The following is a 20,632-nucleotide window of genomic DNA, read 5'->3' on the forward strand; positions in this document are numbered from 1 at the left end:
CCGGGTTGATTGGCGGGACATGGCAGACGATTTGCCCTGCAGTGGGCGGAGTTAGGCTGATGATGATGATGACCCATAGCGACAGCCAACCGAAGAGCCCAGATTAAAGCTTGGGTTGACTCGGTTGTAGTGGCCTGCTGAAGTTAACCAGCAAAATGCACATTTGGAACTTCACTACTGTGTAAATCATATGGGTGTAAGGGACATTTCTATTTACTTCAGTATACCGTAAAATCCCGAGCAAGCGCGCCCCACCTACAGTGAAAGATAATCAGACAAGATTTGGAGGGGGGGGGGGGGGCTTGCTCGGTTGTGGACCAAAACTCAAGATGGCGGCAAAAGAGCCGCTGCGAAGTGCTTCTAATGAATTACTTTGAATACGCATGCATTTACTGTTTTTACTGAACCGGAGGGAATCGTCGTGTGAAATTTCAAGTGTTATGACAAGGGGCGAAAGGCGTTCTTCAAATATTCCGACAATTTGTGGCAACTCAGAATGTAACCCCGAGGCACCACATTTTACAAGTACAAGACCTCATGTACCTATCTAAAGACATTCAGAACTTGGGTTCCCTGGAACCAATGCTGCAGGATTCTGTAGTGGAGAACAGGCTGCAAAACGAAGTGGCGAGAGGGAAGGGGGCGCTTGCTAGGGTAGGGGCGCTTGCTTGGGATTTTACAGTAAGCTTCATGGAGTCCTTAATGTGTGCCCAAATAGTTTAGGTGCAGCTGGTCTAACAGTTACTATGGGTGTGGTATTCCTTACCCACAGGCAAGGTTAATGCCTTTATATCTGTGTTGCTGCTGCACATGCATTTTTAATAACTAAATGTTGCAGTGATGATAACTATTGAATGAAGTATTTTTCTAATCAAGGAAAATTACGTAGCAAAGAAAATTTACGAAATGCCATTGAAAACATACTTTATGGCATATTGTAGGCAGCATTATTTTAGTTTGCTTTAGAAATATATTCTCACTATCAACCACAAGTGCTGAAGAGGTTTCTTTTTTGTTTCTGCGCTGACGAGTGCACATATTGTGGCCATATGAGTTGCAAGATTCCACTGTCGGCAAGTGGCATCAACTTTTATTGCCATTAAGTGTGTCCATGTTGAACTGTACAAGTGGCGTTAAAATCCGAGAAATTTAGCACTTGATGTGATTTTTTTATGCCTGCGCGGCAGAGGTGTTGCCGACCATAAAACTCGTAGTTGTGGCTGTAGCGCGTGTAGGTGCAGGCCAGCAAACCTGTATGTTTTACTTCTGGTGCACTAATTGACTCTGTAATCCAGGTTTTTTAGCACTGTGAAGTAAGAGCTTTGTGTTATCCATATGAAGCACAAATTGACAGTTCTAGTTTATCTAGGACTATGCATAGGAACTGGTGGGTCAACGTACCATTAGTGCAAATCATTGTTGTGCTGTGGTTGTATTTAGGTTAACCAAGAGACAGAATACACACACAACTGTGCTGTACTTTCTGAAATGTGCTGCTTTTCACCCTCTGGCAACATCTTGCCCAGGGAAATTTCCATTGATAAATAGTTTTCCAGTTATTCTGTTGAGAGAAAAACTCTGTGTTCCTTCCTCTTTGTTCATGCTGATGCAGCCGGAACCAGCTGAGTGCACTTCCAGTGGCAGTGTGCCAGTTGCCCCTGGCAGTGCTGCTGGTGTCCAACAACCGGCTAGCCAAACTGCCCGAGGAGCTGGGCAGGATGCGCTCCCTTATGGACCTGGTGAGTACTAGTGGGGTTTTGAAGCGTAGCTTCTCCATGGGCATTTCATTTTCATTTACTTACCTTATCTACTCAAATATAGTTGCAACTTGGAGCAGAGGCTGAGCTTGTCATTAAGGGGGGACGCGCCTTTCGTATCGCGAAAAATGGCATAAAATCGGTTTTTTTGAAAATCGCATTTTCAGTTTCTGTAGACCCTTTTCTATCAGATTCCAAAATATCTTCACCAAAAACCACGTAGAAGTGCTTTAAAAATTTTTTTACGCCTGCCACGGTGGCGAAAGTTATTGCGGAAATCGCAAAAAAAAAACCCACTGATTTTCAAAATATAATAGCTCCGCAACGGCGCCACCGTTCGCCGATATTTTGGTCTCGTCGGAACGAGCATTTCTCCGTCTTCGAATTCCCCGCCTCAGCTGGCTCCTCCCTTCGAAAACAAGCGCACAAAAAGCAAATGTCCGAAGGTCGTTTCGAGGCCTCCGATTGGCCGCGTCCGCCATGTTGCCCCAGCGCGCCTCGCCATTGGTCCGATGCGCGCTTCGGGGGATCGTCGGCTGCTGCCATGGCTGCTGCTTGCGCTTCGCGAGGTCACGGCTGTCGAAAGTCGTGGTCTTTATGACGCGTTCGCACTCGTTATGTGTTCACGGCTCGAAGTCGACGATCACGTAGAACTTAACTACGTTTTAGTTAGGAGCTGCAAGCGGAAGCCCGATCAGATTACGATGGCACGCCGCGCTCGTAGCGAACGTCGTAAGCGCGCGTCTCGGTCCGACCCTTTAGTTGACTCGTCGGATCAGCGGTTGGAGCTTCTGCTATCAACACTTCGTACGTAGTGACGAAGATAATCGCGGGACGACTCCTTGTACTCGCGACCACGCATTACGTACTTTGAAACAAACATCGGGCACCGCGGCCGGCGCGTCTACTGCTCGGAGTCGTCGTTAGGCCTAACTCCGCTCACGGCGCCGGCGTGCGAGACGAACCTCGAACTTTGCGGGCAAGAACAACGCGTTAGAGGAACCGCGGCAGTGTGCTTCTTCGTAAGCAACGCAGCGCATCGCCCGCCGGCTCCTCGGAACCGCGGATGGTAATTTTACGCATCGGCAGCGGACCCCACAGCCAAGCTCGTCGCGCAGCGGCCGCGCGTCGGCGTCCCGAAATGCGAGGCCAAACACGTTGCGCGCCGATTTTTCGTCGCCGCACCTAGGGATATTGCGCATCGTCACCGAATGCCGCGACCCAGAACATCGCGTGCAGATTTCCCGGACTCCGCGGCCGAGCACTTCGAGGTGAAATAAAGCACTGTTGATGCAATTTAGGCGCGCTTGGAGCCGTGCGTGGTATCGCCACAAGCTCTCATGAATCATCTGAAAAAAAAAAAATAAAAGCCTCGCAGATAACCGTGTTCGCCGCAACCGGGTGAATTGTGAAGCGCATCACAGTCGAGGTTTACAAGTGAGCTTGAGTGAAGCAGGGAGATGAATTTACATCTGCCCAATTCGCGTCTTGAATAAACAGCTAAGGAATTTCTATTCCCCCAATGTTTTGGCCGTAATTGCCTGTTATTTAGGAGGAAGGGATAGGCTGTCATGATGAGAGCCACTCTTAGTATCCTATAGAGATGGGCAAAGCGGCTCACTTGAGTGAGCGGCTCCGAACGGCTCAGCTCACTTAAGTGAACCGGCTCACTTGAACGGCTCACCGGTTCACGGTTCACCCTAAATCGACGAAGGAAGGGAAAACACTAGGAGGGAGAGGAGGCAAAAAGGAGGCTGCCTTCCCCTTCCTGGAATTTCGCGGCGTGCGCTGGTCGTTGCTGGATGCCTCCGCCCCCCCCCCCCCCCCTTCGCATATGCACTCCTCTGCAAAATGTTCTGGAGACGCACTCTGTCTTGGCAGTCACAAAGTGCCTCCGGGTGCCGAGTCTCCTCCCGGGATCTGACCGTGTTGCCAATGGACGTGCATGGCGTGTCCACGACAGGCGAGGATGCTGCGACTACTAAGCCACCATACGACTACGTTGATTGTCCCTTCTCCAATGTTGTTGGCTGCGACCACTGTAGCTGCGACTGTTGTGAGCAAGGACAAAAGGGCAGTTGCTTTCTGTCATCCCCAATAGACCTCTACCAGCCTACGTCACTCACTCCCCGTGACGTCCGGTCACGTGACCTCTCGGCGCACGTGCAACCGCCGGTGGTTGGCAAAACATTCCCGCTGCCGGCTCAGCGTGGTACAGTCGCACGGTGTTTGGCGCACGTTTTTTTTTCTTTGGAACCTTTTTCTGAATCTTTCGTTTCCAAGATTATTTGTGGTATGTGTCAAAGAACATATAAATGTGTCGTGGACTGCGTGACGAAAAATTTGCCACGCTGCTGGCTGTTTAACTTGGAGAAGTGAACCCAGGTGGTGGTTTGTGCGAGGAACAGCGGCATCGTCTTCGAAAATGTGCCGCATTTACTGTGGCGTGTAGTGTGCGTTGAAAGGCAGCGACGATATCGGTTCACATTTGCGGACGCTGAAACTGACAATATTGTGTGTGGTGTGTGTGGTGTGTGAATAACGATGCATCTTGTTTGCGAAAACATCGGCACGCGTTGTTTCTAACAGGGCAATTTGCAGTGACCGGTTGTCGACGGAACATCAGGATTGGACATTTTATTTGACGGGATGATCTGCGAGTGCGTACATCTCAGTGTTTGTGCTGCGTGCACAAAAAAAAAAATACTAAAGAAAGTGCATGATGTCCGGACTGAAAGGTGAGACTACGCATGAGCTACCAGAGTGTTTTAGCAATGCGGAACATGCACGTACGGTTTACCACGGCGAATATCCAGAACTATACGCGTATCGCCTTTTATTGGAGATGTACGTCTTAATGGAAGCAGTGGAGATTCTTGTTTGTCATATTCTAGTTAGCATATGTTTATGGCTCGATATGTATGAAGTGACATTCCGAGTTTGTGTACCAAGTCTAAAAGAGAGGAGCAAGTATGGAAACACGTTGAAGGCATCAGATACAGCGACGTAACCGCGCAAGGGAATATTTATAATTAAATTATTGTGTTCAACATCTCTAAACTGCTCAGTGGATTATGAGGAACGCGGTAGGAAAACTTCGCTTTAATTTTCACGGGGATTTTTTAACCGAACGCAGGCTAATGCGTGTTTCCTTCGTTTTTTTTTTTCTTTGATTCATCTCTGATCAGTATTTCGCGCCGTGAGTGAGAATCTAATCCGTGACCTCGCGCACAGAGCCGCCAATGCTGTACATCGTTTAAAACTGCAGTGCAGATTTCGCTACGGAAATTCATGCCATGCTAATCCATGACATACTAATATTTCTCCAAACGCCAGTCGCCGTGAAAATGTACAACGTTCGCTTCCGAGGAGCATAAGATTTTTTTATGGCTGTCATCCACGACGTGCAAATCATGTTGAACTAACAGAATCGTTCATTACAGGCAGTAACTCTTCCTTCTAACAGCTGTGAGTTCAGAAAACAGCAGTTTGCAAAAACATTTATCGACGTAAAGCAGACACACGCAGCGCTGCTATGCAGAGAGATCCCGCCGGCGGAACTTTCTTGCCAACCAGCACCTGCTCCGAAGGCGGGACTTGGGGGCGGGACACTGCCAGTGACGTCACACTGTTTGCAAACAGGGAGAGGTCTATAGATGGCGTGAAAGCCAGCGTAGCGTAACGCGAACTCGAACGAAGCGGCTCGACCGGTTCAACGAACAACAGGTTCAACACGGCTCACTGAGCGAGAGAGAACCGGCTACCGACAATGCACTACTGTACCGCCACCTCAACCCGGCTCATTCGTTCACCGGCTCACCGCTCATCCCCGGCTCTCTGAGCATCTGAGCAGATCGGTTCAGCACGGCTCACTGAACGAGAGAGAACTGCGAGAACCGGCTCTCCCCCTTTCCCAAAGAACCGCCGCTCACTTTTACTGAGCCGCGGATCACCCGCTCTTTTAAAAGAGCCGCTCAAAAGAGCCGGCTCGCTCCTGAGCGACCCATCTCTAGTATCCTATAAAAATTATTCAATGATCAATTGCAATAAAGGCTTAGTGATAGCACGAATACAAGAAAGCTGGCAAAGCACCACAGCATATGGCCTAATCACATTACAATATAACGGGCAGCCGAGAAAGATTCTCTGCGCTTGAAAAAGGCTAAGAATCGATCACTAGAGAAGATGGAAAGGCAGCAAAGAAAGAGAGTGCCAAAGGACACCTCCAGTTATGCTGCAGGATCATTTTAGAACTACATATGTGCTCAAAACTTTCAAACGTCGTTTTCTCAAAATGACTTTTTTGGCTAGTGAGGCTGCTTATCCCAGCCATATCTCTGAAACCACTCATCGAAATTCCGTAAGTCTTTTTTTTATTATGTACTTGAATAAATTTCTGAGGGGGTGACAAGCCCATTTTTTCAATATATTGTGTCTGTTATTTATTATAGTTAATCAAAATTTGATTGATAATATCCTAATCACCAACACTAAATTTGATGGTCTGCTAAAACTTTTCAGCAAGGAAATTAAAAAAAAAAAAGGGCTCTGTTACCCCCTGAAGTATCAATCTGGGAATCATCACAGTTAATTTCACAGTTCCAGTACCTTTTGAAAGTTCTCCAGGCCTGGGATAAGAGAACCATGTGCATTATTCTGACATACTGCCATAACTTGAGAACCAGTGAACATAACTTCATGAAATTTTGTAATTCTTCTAATGCTTTTGCTGTGAGTCTATCATGAAAATTTCATTAAGATATCTCAATAAACAAAAAAGTTGGTATCCGAAGGTAGCCTCCCCCCTTAAGCCTAATTGATAAAGACGCCCTGCCACGTCAGCAGAGGCGGCTGGGAAAAAGGCTTATGGCAGCTTGACCGGCTGTTACGCACCGAAACAAAGATTTCATCAAGATCATTGGCAACATCAGCCTTGGACGCTACATGGTTGGTTCATAATAGTGTAATTGTAGCACGAAAAAAGACGAAGACAAGAGAGTGAACACCACAAGCACTTACTCGCAACTGAAAGCTTTATTGCTTGAACAGAAAATATATCTAAACTTGACGCTCGACTAATTCCTGCTCATACGCATCGTGAGCAAGGCAAAAGGCAAAAACCAGAACAGAAACACACCTCCTTCAACCCCCCCCTTCCCCCCAACAGGCTATTCCCTTTCCTTAAGTAGTATCACTTCCCTCTCTGATATGGCCAAAGAAGGATGACTAACGCACGTAGATGCCCTCGTGTTAATATGAAAAGCTTCAGCAAGTTCTCGTGTCGTGTGATCGTGGTGTTTAAACAAGATCTCCGTCGCCGGGAATTGCACTTCGCACCGGCACTCAGCACAGTGCATGGCCAAGTGTGCTAGGGGTCTCCCCTGCAAGGAAGACTGATGCTCTCTTAGACGTATGTTCAAACATCGGCCTGTCTGGTCGGCGTAGACGCGGCCACACGACAGAGGGATGCAATAGACGACCACACGACAGAGGGATGCATTGGCCCTGCACAACACAAACCCGACTTTGTGGTTAATGGAGCAACCGCGCGTCCCGACGTTGTCAAGCCTGTTGCCGACCATTGAACATAGTCTGCCTAGCTTGTTACTAGCAGAGAAAACCACCTTCAGCCCAAATCGCTGGGCTGTCTTCTTAAGCCGATGTAAGAGTGTGTGTACGTATGGCATAACAGCCATTTTATCATTTTGATTCGTGTTCTGGCTGCGTGCATCGATACCTTTTATCTGTTTGATGAGGCGCTCGCAGGTGATTTGTATCACCGATATAGGAAAGGCTGAGTTCTTTAGACGATCAACCTGCTCCTGAAAGCTGCGAAGAGCGAAATGCGTACACGATCTGTTGACAGCGGATTTAAGACACGACATAGCAATCCCGTCCTTCACTAGCTTAGAGTGGAAGGAACGGTAGCTCAAAAGCAGTTTTGTAGACCGGGGTGCGTACATCCAGCAGACGCGCTGTGAAGAAAAATGCAGTGATAGGTCGAGGAATTGTAAGGTGTTGTCAATCGGCACGTCACAGGTGAAGTTCAATCCACCGCCCCTGTCGTTAAAAGCCTGGAGTACCACATCCGCATATGATTGAACGATTGAGTGGGTTTTAAGGATAAGGTCTTCGTGCGAAAGACGGGTATGTGCATAGGGTCATGAGTTGCCCCCGTGCTTAGTAACATATTTTTGAGCAAGGTTGACAGGGACTTGCAGATTGATTTGCAGGGCATAACCATAAAAGTTTTTCAGTATGTCGACGATTTTTTTGTTTTGACGAGAAGTGCACATATCGAATTGGAAACAGAGGGCGCTCTGCTCGCCAAGCTCCAGCCAATGAACGGCGGCTGAAATGGACAGTCCATTACATAGACACATTGAGAAGAGCTCCCCGGGTGAAGTGATGTATATGTCCCAATTGCCTGTTCAGGTTAAAAGAAAATACTAACGGCGGCGTACAGCGGCGGCGTGGTCACTCTCGGGACTTTGGCGGCTGTGCACAGGCCTACCTGCAATCTCACACCTCAGAGCAGAGAAAACAGAACAGAGATTGCAGCAGTTTAGAAAAATAGATGGTTCACGATTGTAAGGCACTGCCTCAGGACTTCGAGACCACGGAAGGGCGTGTGCACGCTTCAAGGCTGATGGTCCCGACAAGACGATGTAGCCACCAGCGGGAGAGGCGAAAACGTGTGCGCAGCTGCCCCAAAGCGGTCTTCTCAAGCACCCCTTGTGCCTGTTGGGCAAGCGGGAGCAAAACTTGAGTACCGCCTAAATTGGACCAGTGGGGCAGACACCTTGTTTTACCTCCAAGGGGCAGGGTAGCAGTGAGGTGATGGCAGTTTACGACCATAGGCTACCCGTCCGTTTGGAAGAAGATGGATGCAGAAATGTTCCAAGAAAAAAATGGTGCAATAAAATATTCTGCTGGGCCAGTTGGTTCATACTTGCAAGGAAAAAATGGTTGCGTGTAAACCAGACAAGGATGCAGAAGGCATGGACAAGTGTAAACTTTCAATTCACTTTATTTCAACTTTCAACTAACATATACTCAGCAGAATTTTCCTCCAGCAGAAATCGCACTACATCGTCTGATGTGAGATTGCGATGTTGTATGATTTCTGCAGGAGGAGAATTCTGTTGAGTATATGTTCTCTGTTGATGTTGAGGATTTATTTTATTCAGTTCCCCATGGGCAGTTATTTGTTGCTGTATGTGAATGCGTCAAACCCTGTGGGGTCATTGATTGTCAAACTTCTGCTGGTATGTTGCTCAATGATTTTATAACTTGTGGTGGTGTTTTGCCTACCTTCTTTTGCTGTTATATGTCACATTTTAACTGACCCCTGGCGCGCACGGCCTCGTTAACACCTAGCTGTGCGCTCCGAACACCACCGCGGGTTTGAGCACTGCGAGCTCCGTGCAGGGGTGCCGCGTTCGCGCTTGTCTCGCGCCGTGTACCGTTCGCGCTGCTGCGCACGAGAGCTCGACCCATCACCGTGAAGAGATGGCGAGCCCGCGCACGCAGCGAGGGAGACCCTAGGCGACACTCTCCAAATGGGTGGTTTATTGCCGGGATTTTAATACAAAGAGATCGATCATTTGATACAATCTATCATATGTAACATAATTATACAGGACACCAATTAGCTAATACAATTTACAAAATATATCAATTAGTGCCTGCAAATGGCACACCTATAAAAGAACCAAGTTTGGACAGCTGACCTACCCTTCGGCTTTCTTCCGCGATCGCTCACCCCAGAACAGAAGAAACAGAACAGACATAGGAACATTTGAGAGAAATATGCAGTGCATGATTGCGAGGCGCTGCCTCGGGACTTGGAGACTGCAGAATGGAGTGCGCGCCTGCTGAGGTCGGGACCCCAATGAGATGACATAACCACCAGCCGGCGACGAAGAACAAAGGATCGTCGCCGGCCGGAGGGGCCAAAATGCATACGCACCCCCTGAGGTCCCAAAGCGGTCTCCCCAAATCCTGTCTTGCGCCCCCGCTTCTCAGGCAAGCGCGACCAAGGCCCGAATCCCGTCAAAACTAGGCCATTGGGACCCTGTGCTAAACCTTTGAGGGGCAGGGTGGCAGCAAAGTGACGGCGATTTATGACTAGCTGCCACCCATCCGATCGGGGAAGAGAGGGACGCAAGAATTCTCCAAGAAAAAATGCCGTCGAGCAACTCGTGCGGACGCCGAATTCCCACAGACTTTACTTGAACTTTATCTTTGTTCCACCTTTGTTTCTTTTTAGATCGTGTTTTGTCTGCAGCAACAAGGGATTTGCATTCAGTCCTGTGTGGCACCTGCTTTGTGCAACATATTTTTAGCGGACGTGGATCGTTGTTAAGCATCCTAGAGAAAACTAATGTGATCAAAGTTTTTAGATATGTTGATCAGTTTATGATATGATACTTTTAAAGAAACTTTTTTATTTTGACTAGACAAGTCTGTTGATTTTATTCTTGACGTTTTTTAGTAGTGTGGAAAGGGCCTGACCCATGAAATCCCTTCTAATGACTCGCTGCAATTTTTAGATTTATGGCTTTGTTTAAGCGATCATGTTTGTTGGTCATACAGCCCCTGACCGCAGAAGCCACTGTTGCCGTATGACTCTGCAGAGTAAAAGCTAGTTAAGCGGAGGATTGTGAAACTTTCCTGGATTCCACGCTGAGAAAATTTTGCCCACATGCTATGCAGAATATCTTTAATGACCGAATTCCGCAAACGTTGGGTGCCGGGTATCCTTGCAAGATCGCTACGGCAATCGTAGAGGTTTTCCTGCGTGAGACAAAAGCACCCTGTTCCAGTGTGAAACCTGTGGGCCGCCTTGAAGTGTTGCCCTATATGCATCGCACTTCTCATAATTTGAAGAAGGTTGCGGGCAGGCACTGTGTGTTGTTGGTTTTTTTTTTTTTGCCCTGCGCAAGCTGGCAAGGCTCTGCCCAAAAATATCATCTGCTAAGAAGAAACCTGGAGGGTATGGCAAAAAACGGGAGCTGCCTTGTGTAACCTGCGCGGTTGGCGTTCATGAACTTCCTCTTGCATCTGAAAAGTCTTATGTCGGGCAGACCGGACGGTGCATCAACCCAAGGGAACAGGAATTATCGATTATCAATGAAGAGAATGCGCATTTGCTGCGCACGTCCAGCATTGCACGTGTGCTCTGAGTTTCTGAGGCATCAGGATTTTAGGCACAAGCCTTGATAACAGTGCCCGTGAACTGATGGAAGCTGATTGAACTGATGGATGTCAATTTCTTTAATGGATTGTGAAATGAGGTTCCTGGGCGGCCTGTTGTAATCTGCAGAGTGTGACAATGTGATTACCGTTGTTACCACGTGAGTGAATGTGCTTATATATTGACTGCGATGTCGAAAAAGAAGGTTAGTTGAAAGTTTGTGCTTGTCCATGTCTTCTGCGTCCTTGACTATAGTCAGATACAACTTTAGAAGTCCTGAGAGGCCCCGCCCAGATGACCGAAGCACGGCAACCGATTGCCTCCGCGACTAAAGAAATAGTCCTGCATATGCACACGTCAGTGTTCTCCGAAGGCAGGGTCACTGGCTGCCCGGCTCATGATGTCAGTATGGAGTGTGCACCGATCGGGGTAGGCTTGTGGGCATCCGCCTGTGAGGAGGAAATGCCGCACAGACTTCTTAAGTTGTACCCGACTAACCTGCCACGTGGTCTAGTGGTTATGGCACTCGACTGCTACCCCGCAGGTCATTGGATCGAATCCTGGCCGTGGCGGCCGCATTTTTCGATGGAGGCGAAAATGCTTGAGGCCCGTGTACTTAAATTTAGGTGCACGTTAAAGAACACCAGGTGTTCAAAATTTCCGGAGCCTGCCTATGGCGTCTCTCATAATCAAATCGAGGTTTTGGGATGTTAAACCCCAACATATATTAAAGTTGTATCCGACTATTGATCGCGCAACCATTTTTCCTTGCAAGAAAATGGTGTTGTGCAGCTAGTACAGATGCCTTAATTCCCACAAGCTCATAGGTTCATGTCTTGGATGACATTTCAGTTTCACCGTCACCATCATTTCCAACATCACTTTTCATCTATGATTACCACGTTTTATGATGCTCTTGAAATGTATAACAGATTAACATTTCATAGTCAATATTTATCTGACAAAGAATAAATTTTCCTGACGAACAATAGCAGCAAATTTCTTGGACAGTTGACATATGGTGTAAGCCTCTAGCTTCACATTACAATAGGTCATTGTAGCTTATTACTCCTGCTTTAATAATAGAAATGATGAAAGCTCTTTGTATAGGCATCTACATAGGGTCTGAAGAGTGAATAGTGATGGAATATTCAGGGTATTTTTTATACGTACAGTTTGTAAATCTGCACTTTCAGTTTAATGGCCTTTTAATACCTCTTTGCGCAGGACGTGAGCTGTAATGAGCTGTCACAGCTGCCACCAGGCATTGGGGAGCTTCAGGCTCTGCGGTCACTACGTGTGCGCCGTAACCGGCTGTCAGAGCTACCAGCCGAGCTGTGCCGACTGCGCCTGTGGCATCTGGACGTGTCCGAGAACCAGCTGGCACGACTGCCGCCCCTGCTGCGCCTCATGAGCTCCCTGCGTCATCTGCTGGTCGACGGGAACCCGCTTGTGTCCCCACCTGCCTTTGTACGTCCACCGATTGGCTCCTTTGCAGATTCATGCAGCAATTTCATACCAAGTAGAGTAGCACTTGTGGGGTCACAAGTGCTCTAATAACGAGGGGCACACAAAAGAAAGGCACTTATTGCTCCTTCTGTTCAGTGAGCCAGCTAGCCAAACCACACATCAATGTAGCATGCCAGTGGAAAAAGTTGTGGAATCGAGGCCAAGCACATAGGCAACCAGTATGCCCTGTCAGGGTTCACACGATTCCTTGAATTTCAGGATTATAGTGAATGGTGCCATTCTGCAGAGACTTGCTTATCACTGGGTGGCCTTCTGATCGAAGCCCATTCATTCCTGTTTGTAGCTTTGTTATTTTTTTCCATGATGGTGGTGGGAGCCATTCTTCTACCCTGGTCACAATGGACATTTTAATGTCATTCAAATGGAATGACATTCGCATCTAATGACGTTATGCAGCTGCTACACAGCAATATTTAATGTCATTAGAATCGAATGAGTTTGAAAAACACATTCGCCGTCGCTGTCTAACCGAATGTATACTGTCTACCCTAGAGTCTACTTAAAATGTGGCATTCAGCATTCTCAGTTTGACATGCATTTATACAAACATGCTATTAATGTTGCTTTTTTAAGTCATTCATCATTTTAACGAGAACAGGTGTACGAAAGGTTGTCACGAAAGGTTGTCACAAAATGTTGTTACTCTCCACTTCAGTGGTGTCTGGCCGCCGGCGCTGTCGTCCATAATGTAAACAAGCATACGCCTGTGTGCATGTGCAATCTGCAGTGGTGACATCAGCTCCACGCGCGCACTGCACCCAGGCGGAGACGTTTGCTCTCATGAGGCTTTGGGAAGACAATTGTGCGCGGATCCATTGCAAGCTGTTTTCCCGCATGGACGCGTGTGAAACCGCGTTTTAAAATTGAACAAATGCGGAACGCTTGGGGTTTTGGTGCGTGTGCTGTCACACCACAAACTGCCATGGGTGCACATCACCTGTCACTTCGCATTCTAGAAAACTTCAGTAGATGCGACACATTTTTTCTTCTTTCTTTTGCATCATGCCGCGCACATCTTAAGCGAACGCACACTGCCTTGTTTTACTTGCAGACTCAACAGGCTGTCTCTTGATTCTTCTCCTATCTCACGATGAAGTCTCTTCTTCTGGCTTGTGCACATTCCTCACAACGCCAAGTACAAAGCAACTAAATGCTTTACTCTCTGCAGCGTCGTTCACCAACAAAGCCATGTCAGCCATGTTGCTTGTGTTCATTCTATCGGCTGTGGCTACTGGCTAAGCGTCGTCTTGTCTTGTGGTGGCGGCCAAATAGTCTGTGATATGCGTGTTTATTGAGCGAAGCGACTTCCCACATGTCTTTTAAAATAAATAACTTCACTTTTCTACCACCCAATGTTTACCTTCAACTTTACCGGCCATTTTTTTCTGAATTATTGACATTGATATCATGAACAAATGACATTAGTTCTTCCTGTGTAGCACCACCACAAATCGAATGGCATTCGTTACACCGAATGACATTCGAGCCGAATGGCATTAACTTGTCCAGTGTGACGGGGTTATATACTACCGTAAATACCGGAATATAGGTCGAACCGGAATATAGGTCAACCTCCCACTTCTAACAACTGAAAATTGAAAATAAAAAAGTACATGGAACGGCCAAGTATCAGAAGGTGCCTTTACCATGAAACGAAAGCAATTTCAAATGGTGCACAGTGAAAATGCCATTTATTTACCCGTGTGTTTACATGTAAATTACACATGGCAGAAAGTCAAAAGATTGGCTCAAGCATTATCTTCGTAAAATGTCACAACCGTCTTGACAGCATTAATTTGGATGCACTTTGAGGCCCCCGGTAGCAATCACGACGTGAGAGCGGCTCCCAGCAGGGGTGAGACAGCTGCGCATATTGCGCATTTTTAATACGATTCCATTTTCCTGCGCCAAGCTGCTCCAAAAGCATTACAGTCGAAAAAATTGCGCCGAACTGCTCCAAAACAGCCTCAAAAGCAAGAATTTTGATGCCCACGTTGGCTTTAGTGGGAAAAAAAAGGCTGAGTTGACATCGTGATTTCCCAAGCAGCGCCAGGAATTAGAGCTGTGCACGGGTCGTATTTCCGAGCCCGAGCCCGGCCCGGGCCACTGACTTTGTCGAAGGCCCGCCCGAGCCCGACAGCAAAGGGCTGCGAGCCCGCCCGGCCCGGCCCGACGTATGAAAACACAATTCCGGGCCCGGCCCGGCCCGACCCGGCTTTTTGAAAGTTCGCTGCGAAAACAAAAGATCGTTTTCCGGTAATTTGGCATTTTATTGAGCATATCGAATATGATCAAACAACACACGACGAACAGTCTCTAATAGAGACTGTTCGCGGCACTTTTGCTATACAAGTAGACGGCCTCATGCCAGCAACAATGGAGTTCGCTCGCCAAAGCCGTCACGTGTATGGGGTATGCCAATCCAAGCGTCAGCTTGCACGAACGCGATCTACGTCGGGTCGCTCGTCGCTGTCGCGTGCATTTTCACTCATATTGGATTTGGCCTTAAATCTAACGCGGAACAGTCGCGTGGCACCGTCACTAGCTCAGGTGGTGCTACTTCTCTGTTTGTCGGAGTGCAACAGAGGCAGTGCTTTACCTGCTCCCCTTTTGTTTAAAGTGGCGAATGGAAAGTAAAAGCGATAAAGGGTGGTTGCGGGAAAGGTGCTGTATGCGTGCTGGAAAACAATTCCCGCTCATTCTCTATATTTCGGGCTTGAGTCGGGCTTTGCGCCGGGCCCGAGCCCGGCCCGATAAAGCTCCAAGTAGCCCGAGCCCGGCCCGGGCCCGAGGTGAAAGTACGTCGGCCCGCCCGAGCCCGGCCCGCAGGCCGGGTTGGGCTCGGGCTTTCGGGCTACCCGGAGCCCGTGCACACCTCTACCAGGAATACCAAGAAAATTATGCGTTCGCAGAATACACACGCTTCCAAGCGTGTGTTTCTTCTATGCACTTTTAGAATAATATCTGGGGTTTAACGTCCCAAAACCATGATATGATTATGAGAGACGCCGTAGTGGAGGGCGCGGGAAATTTTGACCATCTGGGGTTGTTTAACGTGCACCATCTGGGTTTGTTTAACGGGCACAGTTTTCATACACGGTGATTTGCTACTGCTTTATGTTGGTGTTGTAATCAAAATGCGCATCGAGCGCTTTGATACGTGTAAGAGGCGTCGCTTCGCGCTGGCTGGCTTCACAAGCATTTTGGCTTAGCTTTACGACTGGCGTATCGGTCGACGGCCGTTTTGCTGTGTGACTGGCATGCCTCCTTTCTTGTTTTGCAGAAAATAAAACAGGCCTATGTACATCCGGTGCCTCGTTTGCGTGAGCACATTGCTTACAGTGCGCGGTGCCTGAATCATGCAGTGTAATGGTCGCCAGGCACTTTGTGCCATTCGCGGGCTGGGGTGGGGGGGGGAAGGGGGGGGGGGGGGGGGCAATCGCAAGTCTATGTGTTATCGGGAGTTCTACATCAATGACGATGCCCTTCGATATTGTCACGTGATGCTGTAACGGAGGCCTGCAACTAGCAGTACAGCAGAACATCAGGCTGGTCCGATCATTGGCAAAACGACCTCATCGTCTTTTTCACGAGCTCGTCCTCATCATCTTTTCGACAGCGGCACGTACAAGCCTGCCAGCAACAATACTAGCCAATCTTTACTCGTGGCATTACCCCCCCTTTCCGAGAGCATCGTCCCGATGCCACATCAAGATTACGAGAAACAAAAACATACAATCACAGGACACGCGATGTAATGGTGACAAAGTTCTGACAAGGTTACACAGGAGAGTTTGACGAATAGTCAACGTTGGTAAAATGATTTCATCCTTGAAACATGGACGATGTCTGTCTGCTTTGAACGACGAGATCGATGAGCTGTATCCTCGAGAAGAACTTCGTAGTTCACTTCGCACATACAAGCCTGCCAACAACAATACTAGCTGATCTTTACTCCCCCCCCCCCCTCCCCGCTCAGGAAAAAGTTAGGGGTTCCGGGGCGCGCTGGAAAAGCCGTTGTGGTTCGCCAAGGCTAGAAAGTTTGAGAACCCCTGCTCTAGTGGTTCTGCACGAGAAGGTGACAGCAGACTGATGCGAAGCGTGTTTGTGTAGTCACCCAGTAAAAGCGTTCAGTACGCTCACAACGGCACTACTCTTGCAGTGCCATATGGGCGCATTTGACGAGATAGTCAGTGCAGGGAGGTTCCTTGGCACCCGCGCCGCACTCTTGAAGGTGGTCCCACACGAGGAGGCAGCGGACGGCGGTACAGTGCGCTTTAGTTGTCTGTTAAATGTGTGCAGTACACTTGACGCTATGCCAACAGCGTGTCCGAGCGGATAGCTGAAGGCTCTTATTGTGATGTTCTCCTGACAAAGAGTAACAATGCCCTACATGAAGCTCTTGGGAAGCTTGAAAAGCTAAATAAGCAGACGTACAAAAAGCCAAAGCTATAATCTGCTAAATCATGTCACTAATCTTAAGCAAGGGCCTGCTCCTATGTAACTGCAGTTCTGGTGCACTCACAATTTTTTTTTATCAGTGTGATGCTTTTTCGGGTTTTATTGCGATAGCATTTATATGAACACTCGTGGCGATTTTTTGCTGTCGCCGTCATGTCCCGGATGTGTACATGTATGTATATATATAAAAAGCGCACAAATAAAGCAGAAGAAAAAAGTTCTCAAGTACTCGTCTGGGGATTCGAACTAGCAACCCCAGGCTCCCCAGCGCGCTATGTTAGACAACTCAACCACGCATGTATGTGCAGGCGAAATAACGGCGAGCTATTTATGTTCGCCATTTACCGCTGGTGGTATGCAGATCTAGGAGGAGCTTGAACGTGTTTTCTATCACGCAACACTCCTACATTTTCTTTCACTTTGAAAACTGCCCTTGAGGCGCGCACGACAAAGTGGCCCCTTTCTGTACCCACTCGTGATGTGGAATAAAAAAAAAATAAAACACCGGCCACACCTTGCGTCAGGTGCCCCCGTGTGGCGGAGACACGGAGGGGTCACACCACGCGCTGCAGTTTAAAAGAAATATTTAAGAGTGTCTGATTCTCCATTGTTGATACGCAGCCTTGGCCAATCCCCGAGAGTGGGTATGTGCCATAATTTTGAGGAAACAAACAAACATTGTCAACACTTGCAGCGGCTTGCTTAAACACAAAGACGTAGTTGTCCTCCGCCACTGCCGGTGTCCGTAACCACTGTTGCGCGAAATAAAGAAAAAGCTAAAAATAAGAAAAAATATCCGGGATGTAACAAGGTTCGAACCTGTGACCTCTGCGGGGGAGCCCAGTATTCTACCTCAGAGCCATGCCAGTGCTTGAAACTGCTTTGCAAAAAGCCCCTATACAGCCTTCATGTAGGGAAGGAACCACATTTACATATGTAATGTACAGTAGACTCTCAGTAAACGGAAATCTGTTAAACAGAACTGCTGCTTAAATGGAACAACTGCATCTAATATAATTGGTTTCATATTTGGATTCTGCACTTCTGTTCATCTCTCAGTAAACGAAACTCCTGTTAAACGGAACACATTTCCTTGGTCCCTTCAGGTTCTGTTTAACGAGAGTCTACTGTAGTGTGGTAGAAGAGCAAAATAACAACCAGGTGTCGCACAACGCGAATTCTGTAACCAGGCGTCACACAATGCGAATTGTGCAACGAGGGGGTTGTTGAATGCTTCCAACCCATTACAAAGGGCTCTGCCATAATTCTTCATTGTCATCAGGCACAGCATCAACAAAGTGCACATAATGCCTTACAGGTGTTTAGCGGGTACCACGGTTCTCCGCAGAATGACAAAAAATTGCATAGTGGCTGCTTCCCTACTTCACAAAAATTATGATGATTCATAGCGTAGTGGGTTCCTCGCAAGTGCACTTCTATTGGTTGCCAAGGAAGCCCATAAGGCCCCCGTGATCCATTTCCTCAGGGTCTCATTAAAGTTAATTCCCTCTTTCTCTCTCTTTCTCATGTTATCTATGTTATAAAGTGTGGTGGGAGAGTTAAATAACGACCGGGCGTCACACAATGTGAATTACGTAACTAGTCGGTCGTTTGAAGCTTCCAACCCATTACATAGAGCTCAGCCATAATTCTTAATCATCATCAACCGTCGCATCAACAAAGTGCACATAATGCCTTACAGATGGTAGCTCGCTTCTCCGCAGAATGACGAATAAAGTCGTGGTGGGTGCTTCCCAACTTCACAAAAATTATGATTTGTGGGCGTAGTGGGTCCGTTTGTAGCGTGCTTGCCCCACGAATGTTTATAACGGGCTCTAGAAATGCCGCTCTTCCAGCTTTCGCTGTGACTGTGCTGCGCTTTCCGCGCAGGCCTGGCGTTTTTTATCTCTTTCGATCTTTGTCTCTGTTTTTTCGTGTGTTTCTTTCTTTCTCTTTCCCTCGCTTTCTTTGTCTTTATATCTTTTTATGTCTTTATTCTCTTTATTTCTATCTATTTTGCGCTTTCTCTTTTTTTTATAGCGCTTTGTCTCTCTCTCTATTTCTACCTTTCTTTTTCTTTCCTTCTCTCTCTCTCACGTGTTTCATGGGCTCCACTTCGCTGAGCAGATTTTTGTTTAACGCTCGCGCTGGCTGCACTCGGTAGTGGGGCTTGCCCAATTCCTGTGGCGTACACCCGCCTGTGCTTATCTGCGGACACCAAAGTTTTTACGGCCTGCTTAAACAGCCCTGCTGTTAAAACCATACTAGTGGCACGGAAGCCAGCTGCCTTTAGAAGCTTTGTTTTTTATAATGGGCGCCGTCAACAAATGCCCCAACGAACAGCGTGTGTCTTTTTAAAGGCTTTCTCTCCTGCTGATTTAATGAGCAGCACCTAATTTCTTTATTTGGCGTTCATCTGAGGAACCGGATCTCGAAAGCCATGAACCACCCAAAGAAACTGAGTGCAGGGCCATCTGTCATCGATGCAACTTCTTTCTGCTAAGCATCTTTCGATCCAAGCAACAGAAGGGGTCTACTGTGAAGTGCCTTATACTTTTGCCCATCTGTCAGCGGCACAAAGCAAAGCTGGACGTGCGCAGCAAGGGGTGCTTGCTCGGTAATTGGTGCATATTTAAAATCTCCCAAAAAAAGGCAGGGGGGCACTTGCTCGGGATTTTACAATAGACCTAGTTAATCGAATCCAGTTCAAGATAGAGAACGGGCGAAGGAAAGCCGGGGGATTACTCGGTTTGCTAGCCTGGCATGGAGCATCGCGCAGAATGCAAGACAAAGCAGAGGAAACAAAAGGCATATTACACTCACACTCATGTGTTTTGTCCGCATTGTCCTATCCTGTGTGTTGCTTAATTCACACGAACTTTATGATCACCATCTTGCTGAACCTGCCACCCTACATTGGCGAATGTTTGTTTGATCGATTACAATATGTAGAGCATTCCGTCGATTGTCTTTCTTTGTAAAGGCTAAATCTACACATATTGCTTAACTGATTTTTTTTCTAGATATATACCGTAAACAGATTCTGCTCATTTTCGCATCGAATCCAAGCACTTCTACAATACAAGTAAACCCTTCCTCTCTCCATTCCTTCCTTCCCCTTTGAACTGCCTTTGTTCCTTAAGGGGAGATGCTACTCGAAGACACTTTTTCTTTAATATTCACCCTAGAGCAATGAAACTTGAGCTGCTTATAGAACTTTTTATGCTGATTTCAAATGTATAATTATTTTTCTAGCAAGTTGCATACTTTTAGTTCTGCAACATGACAAAGTGAAAAACTTAAGCCTCTTGCCCCCCCTCTTTTCAGACCTAAACTTCAATAATTTTTTACAATTGATAGTTCATAATGTTTCAAATAAAGTGTTGAATGCAAATAACTAATTAGGAAGTCCATACAAAATATGTACTAGACGTGAAAAATTTTAACGTGGGAAGTTCATATTTTTCTTACCCTAGTAAAAGTTTACGTAACTTTTTTTTATTATATAATAAGAATATTGAACCTTAAACAAGATAATTGCATTTCTCGTACTTTGGAAAAAATTTGGGAAAAATTTCATTCAGATCTGAGCACCAGAAGTACCCGAAAAAGGAGGGGCACATTGACAAAAATGGCAAAATTTGTGTTTTGAGAAAAACAAGTTTTAAAGTTAAAATTGCAGGTT

At 47.1% G+C, this 20,632-nt stretch overlaps 1 protein-coding gene across 3 annotated transcripts in view; it reads left to right on the forward strand.

Annotated features, from left to right (window-relative positions):
• LOC119386545 (leucine-rich repeat and calponin homology domain-containing protein) overlaps positions 1-20,632 on the forward strand; it is a 189,168-nt gene that overhangs the window by 10,209 nt on the left and 158,327 nt on the right. For all 3 annotated transcript variants that reach the window (XM_037653821.2, XM_037653822.2, XM_037653823.2), the window contains exons 3-4: positions 1,613-1,739; positions 12,184-12,426. In XM_037653821.2, coding sequence (XP_037509749.1) covers positions 1,613-1,739; positions 12,184-12,426 — 370 coding nt within the window. The remainder of the gene's footprint in view (positions 1-1,612; positions 1,740-12,183; positions 12,427-20,632) is intronic.

This window comes from Rhipicephalus sanguineus, chromosome 3 (genome assembly GCF_013339695.2).
Source record: "Rhipicephalus sanguineus isolate Rsan-2018 chromosome 3, BIME_Rsan_1.4, whole genome shotgun sequence".
Classification (NCBI taxonomy): domain Eukaryota; kingdom Metazoa; phylum Arthropoda; class Arachnida; order Ixodida; family Ixodidae; genus Rhipicephalus; species Rhipicephalus sanguineus.